General features: G+C 35.9%; 2 protein-coding genes across 5 annotated transcripts in view; both read left to right on the top strand.

Annotated features, from left to right (window-relative positions):
* The first annotated feature begins 860 nt into the window (after positions 1–860).
* LOC103520031 (DNA-directed RNA polymerase III subunit RPC10) lies at positions 861–3660 on the top strand. Of its 4 annotated transcripts, none has more exons than XR_003394391.1 (3): positions 861–986; positions 1602–2061; positions 2731–3660. XR_003394391.1 is itself a non-coding variant. In XM_008485125.3 (2 exons), exon 2 carries the CDS (start codon positions 1607–1609, stop codon positions 1955–1957), a length of 351 nt encoding a protein of 116 aa, XP_008483347.1. In that variant the 5' UTR covers positions 861–986; positions 1602–1606; the 3' UTR covers positions 1958–2143. The 4 variants fall into 4 exon arrangements, 1 of the variants encoding a protein (XP_008483347.1); XR_003394390.1 differs by having other exon boundaries at positions 2651–3660; XR_003394389.1 differs by having other exon boundaries at positions 2638–3660.
* Positions 3661–4628: 968 nt separating this feature from the next.
* LOC103520032 overlaps positions 4629–9619 on the top strand; it is a gene marked incomplete at its 3' end in the record, with an annotated part of 11328 nt that continues 6337 nt past the window's right edge. Inside the window, exons 1-2 of the mRNA XM_008485126.3 lie at positions 4629–4886; positions 7332–7424. Coding sequence (XP_008483348.1) covers positions 4802–4886; positions 7332–7424 — 178 coding nt within the window. The remainder of the gene's footprint in view (positions 4887–7331; positions 7425–9619) is intronic.

The following is a 9619-nucleotide window of genomic DNA, read 5'->3' as shown; positions in this document are numbered from 1 at the left end:
CCCTCCAGCCTTATTTCTATATAGACCGCCTTCCTTTAGCCCCCACTTTCTTATCCATCGCCTTTCCTCCTGCCTTTTTCTTATTCAGTATGACCTCCCCTCCAGCCTTTCTTATGTCATAAGCCTCTCCCCTGCAACCTTTTTTATTCAATAGCCGTCTTCCCTCACCCTTTCTTATTCACTTCATAGTCTCTCCCTCCAGCACTTTTCTTCTCTAAAAGTCCCTACCCTCTAGCCTTTTCTTATTCATAGGACTCTCCTCTAGCCCTTTTGTAAAAAAAAAAAAAAAAAAATGGACCTAAATAAAGTTTCTTTGGTGTTATTATATCACACTTTGGTGCTCACTGCAGGATTGTAGGGATCTTTTCCCAATTATCTCAATATCCTAACTTTAGGTATTTAGTTACAGTATTATATACCTTATCATAAGATCGGTAGGTTCCTACGTTAATGTCCTTAAATCGATGAAGTTAGCCCTCAGTCCTGAGGCCATTGACAATTCGAAGTGTCATTTCCATGTGGATTTTTAAGTAGGTAGGTGGGGCAGTTTTGGCGATACATGATACATTGGCCCCTGAATTTTGAATCTAGATACCTACATAAGTTTTATGTTACTGCCATTCCTATCACATGTAGCTACCTACTACTTCGGTAACCGTACAATACCAAGATACCTAAGACAAGAAAAAAAAAAAAAAAAAAAAAAAAAAAAAAAAAAAACGGCATAGCATCGACTGTGGGTCCGAAATTTATAACTGCCTGAATGTTACTTTATGTATGCAATGTGCGCAACATGGTCTATAAAAGCGCCTGTCATGAAGTTGCATGAACAGATTGCTCGCTTCACATCAGTGACTTCTTTTTGTTTACCTTTTCTTTTTTGAAAAACGTGAAACGTGAGTTGAGAAAATCCTTTTTTCTTTTTTGGTCTTGTGAAATTTTCTATTAATCAACGATTAAATAATGGTTTTCTTGTATAAATAAAGGTAAAAAATGTTTTTTTTTATATCCCAAAGTTCCCACTGAAAAGGTCCTCAATTTCTCCAAATTTAGATAAGATGATCTTTAGCTTTCTATAGGATCCTTACCTACTAGAGTGTTACGTCCTCTAAATTTGGTGGGTGAACTTTCTTCAATTTGCGGTAGGCATTTTATTTATTTTTATTTTTTTTTTTTAATAAAAAATTAATTTCAACTGTAAATGATTACGAAATAAATTGATGTCGTTTTCCAATCAACTTCGTTGAATATTGCGACATGACTTGGAACTGAACCACCAACCTCTAGAGCCAAATCTGTGTTAACTACGGCAGTACTGAGGTTGGCTTAGGCTAAAAACAGTGAAGTGGAGAGCAAAGAGCATACAGCTTTTTACTCTCAGTTCTATGTGGTTTGAAGTCGTTGTTTGATGCTCTCTGTGCTATGCTCTGCACTCCACTCTGTCTTTAGCCTTGGCCGTTTCAAATCCCCAGAAGTTACTTGTCTTTGTTAATTGGTGAGAGGTGAAGTCTTCTAAGCTTTTATCAAATGTATTAAAGCTTGTATTACCCATCTTACCCATGATTTTTGCACCTAGGTTAAATTATACATATTTTTTCCAGGTAAAATGTCAAAGTCAACTGCCTCTTCAATCAAATTCTGCATCCACTGTGGCAACATACTCCAAGTGAGCTACCACATTCAGGCCGTTCAATTCAAATGTACAACATGCCCTTACATTTACAATGTAAAGGAAGCCATGAGATGTGGTCGACTGAAGATCAAACCTAAAGAAATTGACCATGTTATGGGAGGGGCTGCAGCTTGGGAAAATGTTGATACAACAGAGGAGAAATGTCCCAAATGTGAACACCCGAGAGCCTACTTCATGCAGATTCAAACGAGGAGTGCTGATGAACCAATGACCACTTTCTATAAATGTTGCAATATAAAATGTGGCTTCCGATGGAGGGAATAGATAGAACTCTTGAACTTGTGATTCTTCTTTTTGCTTTTATTCATTATTGACTTTAATGTGAAGTATAGTTCTTTTTGTGGATAATATTTCCAAGAGTGTTTCTGGTAAACTATTATTTTACATCATCTCAGATAGGTAGGTACTTGAACAGACTTCTATGTGTACCTATGTGAAAAATTGCCAAAATTAATGAATAAAAAATGGGTCCAAAATTTTTTTCGATCAGATGATTTGAAAATCTCATTTTGGTGAAAAATCTTGAAGAATTACCTATAGTGGCTGCTGTCATCGGGGTCGGGAATGTTGTTGTTGTTTTTTTTTTTTTTTTTTTTTTTTTTTTCTTGTGGGGTTGAGAATTTTTTTTTTTTTTTTTTTTTTTTTTTTTTTTTTTTTTTTTTTTTTTTTTTTTTTTTTTTTGAAAATTTAGGACCTCAAACAGATTTGAAAAAAAAATGGATTTTCGTCAAGAAAATTTTCAGCTAAATTTACCCAAACCAGGCCTATGTTTGGAACCAAAATAAAGCAAAATATTTGGGTTTCCCTTGCAATTCAAGCTGGTTTTGAGAAAAACCTTGACTATCTAAATTCTGGGACACTGTATGTGTATGCATAGAAGTCTGTTCAAGAACATATCTGAAAAGATGCATTGTAATAGCTTACCTATCTTATTTTATTTCTAGTTTTCTGTTGTAGATCATGAAAAATTTTGCTTGATAAAAGTACAGTTCTTAATTTTTCATAGCATACCTAGTTACATTCTTTTTTTTTTTTAGATAAAAATGACCACTTTTAATGAGTGTAATAATTGTGAAATTAGCATGGCAGACTTGCTTTACTTTTCACACAAGGATGATGATTTTAAGAAAGTTTTCACCTTTCTCAAGATGCATGGGTGTTTATCTGACGAAATTCCGTGTCACCATTGCAAGTCTATTTGTACTATTGACTGGGAGGCCAAAAGAGCCACGTGCAACCGTATCGAAATGATCAATGAGAGAAAGATGCAGTGTGGATTTTCCGAGTCAATCCTCAGTGGAACATTCTTTCAAAATTCACAATTGTCAATTCAGCAGATCATAACCTTTGTTGCTTTCTATTTAACACGGGCACCTCCTCGTTATCAATTTCTCTCAGACGAGATGGAGCTACCTACCAGCAGTGTGACAAAATGGGCAAGCATCTGTAGAGATGTGATTCTGAAATGGGAACAGATGGAAGTTGGGAATATCAAGATTGGAGGTCCGGGGAAAATAGTTGAGATAGATAAGGCAGATTTTCTCAAAAGCAAAAGGAAAAGAAAAAATGATGGAAGGTGGATATTTGGAGGCATTGAGAGAGGAGGAGATAAGAACAAATACTTTCTGATTCCTGTTGAGACTACAGATGCTGACACACTTCTCAATGTAATCCAGGAAAAGATTCATGCCAATACAACAGTTATTTCAAGCTCTTGGGAAGGCTACAGTAATCTGAGCACAGAAGGATTCAACCACCTTACCGTGAATCGTAAAATAAATTTCGTAGACCCAGATTCAGGAGCTCATACTCAAAATATACAGAGATTGTGGAGAGATGTGCACTCACATTTGCCTCGATTTGTCCTAGTGGATAAATACTTGGCGGGATATTTGGCTGAATTCAGATTCAAGCGATACTTTCCTAACCATTGTGATCGCTACCACACGTTCTTCAAAACCATGGGGATTCTTCATCGTCCATCTTTCTTGGAAAGGTATGTAAACAGTGTACTGAAGTGTATTGACATTGACATTAAAATAAACTTACCTAGATAGTACTGAAAGCAGGGCCCTGTGCTCTAGGTTTAATGATAATTTTCCTGGGTAAATTGTTTTACTGTCTGTATTTACAAGTTAAGTCTTTCTACATAAAGTTATAGCCTTGACTTCCACACCTAACAGGCTTACTATCAGAAATGGGTTTTGGGATTAGAAGGCTGTTTTGACACTTTGGACTATTCCTTTCAACTTTCCATTGAAACAAAGGCAATCTGTTTAGTGACAGACCTAACAGTCATAATTAACTTGCCCGATTAGAATAGAATAGAATATAATATACCTTGTTTATACTACCAGCATAGGACTGAAAAGTCCCTTTACTCTCGCAGTCTAAACAAGGTCTTATATATTTGATTGGTAATAAGATTACATTTTATGGAACAATAATTAAGACCTGTTTAAATTTAAAAAAAAGATTATGTAAAATAGTAAGTAATGAAAAACACTTTTCTTTTTCTTTTGGTACCTAAATACCTAGGTGAATGTTATTTTTTTCGCAACATTGTAAATAGTTCTAAATAACTAATGTGCAGACCTAAATAATGTTCTTTTTTTTTCTTGTTAAATAAATGTTGCGTACTTTGTTTTATAATTTATAGGTAAATGTTACTTTTTTTACTTTCATTCTCTGATTCTTTTTCATTTATTAGGAACATTTACTGAACACCAAATCATTCATAATCTTGAAAACCAAGGAGAACTAATTTTTTCTTCAAACAGATTTTGTAAGAAGGTTTTTTTTTTTTAATTGCAATTTTTTTTCCTCTCACCACATGCTAAATTCTTCCCTAGTTTCTATCCCCACTTCCAAGTTGGGAAACATAGAGGAAAATAAATTAACAGTTGAGTAAATTATGTGTGTATGAAAATCTCGGCAGTCAATATCCATCCTCATTGTCTTGCCTCGCATTGAAGATTGAAGTTTTGAAGTCTCGTCTTGCACTGAAGACTGAAGTTTTGATTGAAGTCTTGTTAGATTGAAGGGTTACCTATAGAGGTGAACAATTGCTGAGGTAACTGTATTTGGAACCCTTGAGGATTGGAAAGCATGGCGCGGGCAAATTCCATTGTCCTGGTTGCTGAATATGTTTTGCTCAGCTGTCTGGTATTGAGCGTCCATTCTGCCATCGATAGTAAGTAATCTGAGAAGGTAGGGTAAACTGTGATTGTGGCATCTTTGAGGACTTTGAAATGCTGCAGCTACAGCCTGAATTTTAAAGTAAAAAAAAGTTCAAATTGATTATACAAATTTCAATGGAAAATATCTTTTATTTTTGGGAGAAATTGATTTTCTATTAATACGAGTGTTTTTTTCCTGTGTAGTCTGGGGATCGAATCCTGAACCTTCTGCATGACAAACAAGCGCGTTACCACTGGACCAACCGTGCGTCCCTCAGAATTCCTTTTTGATTCCTCTTTCTTTTGCCTAATTAATAGCTTTCTTCTTCAATTTTCATAGCTTCTTCAAATTTTCATGCAGTACTTTTCATTTGTCTTTTTGAAAATCCTAGGTCCTCTAATGGGTTAAGAATTTTTTTATAACTTTCTTTTCTATTCCTCTTTTTTTCCATTTCTCCTGCAGTACAGAAATACTTTAAGAAGGTTTTTTTTTTTTTTTTTTTTCATTTTTTTTTCCTCTCACCACATGCTAAATTCTTCCCTTAGTTCTATCCCCACTTCCAAGTTGGGAAACTTAGAGGAAAATTAACAGTAAATTATGTGTGTACCTATGAAAATCTCGGCAGTCAATTTCCATCCTCATTGTCTTGCCTTGCATTGAAGAGTGAAGTTTTGAAGTCTCGTCTTGCACTGAAGATTTGAGTTTTGATTGAAGTCTTGTTAGATTGAAGGGTTACCTATAGAGGTGAACCATTGCTGAGGTTTTTTGGGGGGATCTCATAACTTTTTGCAGAAACTTAGCATAATATGACGATTGGAAAAATCCTACAATGCTGCAGTGAGCACCAAAGTTGTGACATAATAACACAAAGAAACTGCATTTACATTTACATTTTTACAATAATAATAATAATAATAATAATAATATGTTATATTGTGAATAAATTATACATACAGTACATACACAATGTTAATTTAAGAAGAAGATAGGTGTATGAAAGTAAGATTAAGACCACAGTAAAGATAAAGATCTTACCAAAGATTCTAGATTCTACATAAGTTTGTGTAGATTGGACTCGAACTCCCCCACACTGTACGGAGTGTACGGACAGATTTCCAGAAGTTTAGATTTTAGTTCAAGTTTTAGTTGATTATGATTGAGGGACTTGTATGATTCTGGGAGTTTGTTATAAATGTCTACGCCACTGCGAAGGAAAGAATTGAAGAAAAAAAAAGTAAACCAAAGAAAGGCAATAAAATTTGTATCTTAGATAGTCCAAAAAAGTTCCTTTTTAGACACCAGATAGTGTATATCCACGAATGTATCACAGCATCAGTTCCCAGTAGATCACTGAAGCTAAGCAACGTTTGGCATGGTTGGTATGTTGGTAATTTGGCATATTGATGGGATCATCTGGGACCCGAAACAGACACTCAGCCTCATCGAGATAACTGTAGGAAAGGGCTACCTCTGATATGTCTTGAAAAAATAGTTTTACTGTTATGAGTGTTTTCTTTGGAATAATTAGATTAGAATTTTCAACAATTAATTACCTACATAGGCACTATGTTTCCTGTCAACGGGAAATGAAAATCTTGGTTTTTACCTACGTTATTCAATTTTTCCTCCATATTACCCACTTGTAAAAATAGGTAGAGGTGCGTTTGTAATCTCTTCTCTGTAATCCAATCCATCTACATAGGTAAGTATTTTATATTATGTACGTATGTAGGTAGAAACAAACCTAGGTATTATATTCTTATTTTATTTTTTACTTTCCTTATCCTATAGGAAGGAAAGTAATGTAATCGGGTCAAAATTTCGGCGGGAGTTTCTCGTCTTTTTACTTTCCTTATCCTATAGGAAGGAAAGTAATGTAATCGGGTCAAATTTTCGATGGTCAAATTTTAGTGCCAAAACACGTTTTGAGGTCCCTAGAGACAAAATCCAAATTCAGCAATTGGTCCGTGTGTGTGTCTGTCTGTAAACAAAATATCTCGAGAACGGTAAGAGCTAAAGACTTGAAATTTGGTATGTAGTTTACAAATGTGACAAGGATGCAACTCAAAACGTTTGGTTGAGATAGGTGCTGCGGTTGGCGGTATATTGACCGTTTTTGGTGGTTTTTGACCGTCTTTTGGCGGTTTTCAGCTATACCGACTAAACGGTTAGAGATATTGTAAAAGTTTGGCTATACCGTAGACTGGGGATCGAATCCTGAACCTTCTGCATGACAAACAAGCGCGTTACCACTGGACCAACCGTGCGTCCCTCAGAATTCCTTTTGGATTCCTCTTTCTTTTGCCTATTAATAGCTTTCTTCTTCGATTTTCATAGCTTCTTCAATTTTCATGTAGTACTTTTCATTTGTCTTTTTGAAAATCCTAGGTCCTCTAATGGGTTAAGATTTTTTTTATAACTTTCTTTTCTATTCCTCTTTTTTCCATTTCTCCTACAGTACAGAAGTACTTCTCTTGTCATCGCAGTGATCCAGATTTCAACCAATGTGTCATCAAGACTTTCAATCAGCTCCAGCCCATACTGGCACCGGGTAGGTTAAAACTTTTTCCATGTCTTTTTGAAAATCCTAGGTCCTCTAGTGGGTTAAGATTTTTTTCAAAGTGGTTCCATTGAGGATACTGGCACCGGGTAGGTTAAAACTTTTTCCATGTCTTTTTGAAAATCCTAGGTCCTCTAATGGGTTAAGATTTTTTTCAAAGTGGTTCGATTGAGGGAATTGTATGTCAAGGTGTGTCCATCAAACATGATTGATCGTCGAAGAGGTGAATCTATGTTGTCGAGGTAGTGTGCGGTTTCAGTCGACGTCAATCGACGGTTTCTATGTGTGGACAAAGCTTATCCATGTCTTTTTGAAAATCCTAGGTCCTCTAGTGGGTTAAGATTTTTTTCAAAGTGGTTCCATTGAGGATACTGGCACCGGGTAGGTAAAAACTTTTTCCATGTCTTTTCGAAAATCCTAGGTCCTCTAATGGGTTAAGATTTTTTTCAAAGTGGTTCGATTGAGGATACTGGCACCGCGTAGGTGAAAACTTTTTCCATGTCTTTTTGAAAATCCTAGGTCCTCTAATGGGTTAAGATTTTTTTTCAAAGTGGTTCGATTGAGGGAATTGTATGTAAAGGTGTGTCCATCAAACATGATTGCTCGTCGAAGAGGTGAATCTATGTTGTCGAGGTAGTGTGCGGGTTCAGTCGACGTCGATGGACGGTTTCTACTATGTGTGGACGAAGCTTGACAACCGCGGTCTTATCGTTCCGAAATCCAAGACAGACGGACAGAATAGGAGAAAGCCTCACAGGGCGTTCCGAGTTGTTAATATTCGATAGGAAAAACCGAGGATCATAAAATGTATTTCAATAAACTAACGAAACCGCGGTCTTATCGTTCCGAAATCCAAGACAGACGGACAGAATAGGAGAAAGCCTCACAGGGCGTTCCGAGTTGTTAATATTCGATGAAAAACCGAGGGTAATAAAATATATTCAATAAACTATATTTTTTTTTTTTTTTTCACATTTTCTCACACAAAATAATGAGCTCTGATCTTGAAATTTGTCGCGACGACCTATGAACTCAAAGCGAGAAAGTTTTAGATAACACTTCAGTCGATCATTTAAGACCGGTTTTAGCGTCACCTATGTTAAGCTACGCCGAGCAAGGCCAATAAATGGATGGGTGACTTGAACATTATATTGGGAATAAAGGGAGAACGGGCTCTAGTAGTCTTGATTTTAAATCATTACATGAAAGTAAAATCTAAAAATCAAATCAAGAATAATAATAATAAACTGAATATTAAACAAATTAGGTAGGTACATAGGTATATACTGATTTTCTCTAATCACTACGGGCTGAAAAATTCCCGGAGGGACGGACCCTGCTTGTTATAATTAAATAAGATAAGCAACTCATCAAATAATGTTATTCTCTCACATGATGTGTTACTTGTCCAGATTAAATTATGGCCTTGATAGATTGATAGGGGGAGGCGGGGCAAAACGGAACCATGGGACAAAACCTTTGAAAGGGCTGCAACCTAGTGAGATTAAAAAGGAAATTGAATTTCTTGAAAATGATTACTCAATAATCATTCTTTGTTTAGAAAAGATGTACCTATTTATTTTCCTTTCAGGAAACTTTCGGAAACAGAACCCGCTCCTTTTGGAAACTAATATGGCGTTTGTAGATACCAAACCATAGGAAAGCAAGATGACGGTTTTCCCCTTGTTCCCCTATCTGTCCTACTTTAGAGACAGGCATGTAAATAGGCGCACGTTCCAGAAAGAACTTTCGCACATTATGACGTAGTTTTACAGAAGAGAAACCTTTGAAAAGCATTGCATTAGAATAGTTGTCGTGACGTCAAATTATTACATAAAGAATAGTTGTCGTGACCTACTATACCTAGGTACATAAAGAATATTCTTCCAATTTGGGGTCCTTTTTGGGGCTTTCATATTTGACTCTTTTTGAACCCTACTTCTGAGTAAGGTCTGGATTTCTTTAGACGTTCTTCTCCGAATTTTCTAATAAAGTTATAGATTTTCTCTCACAATTTTTTTTTTTTATTATTATTATTATTTTTTTTTAGGAGGTTTGAGAGAGGGAACTGTAACTGCTATGGTCTTATCGGCCCTAAATCGAAGAGAGAAGGAAGACAGGATAGGAGAAAGCCAGCCATTCCGAGAACGAACATTATCCCATCAGGATAAAATCCGCCCCGGGCG

The sequence above is a fragment of the Diaphorina citri genome, unplaced genomic scaffold (genome assembly GCF_000475195.1).
Source record: "Diaphorina citri unplaced genomic scaffold, Diaci psyllid genome assembly version 1.1 scaffold3139, whole genome shotgun sequence".
Lineage (NCBI taxonomy): Eukaryota > Metazoa > Arthropoda > Insecta > Hemiptera > Psyllidae > Diaphorina > Diaphorina citri.
Note: the sequence above shows the minus strand (reverse complement) of the source record. Positions and strands in the feature narration are given on the sequence as shown.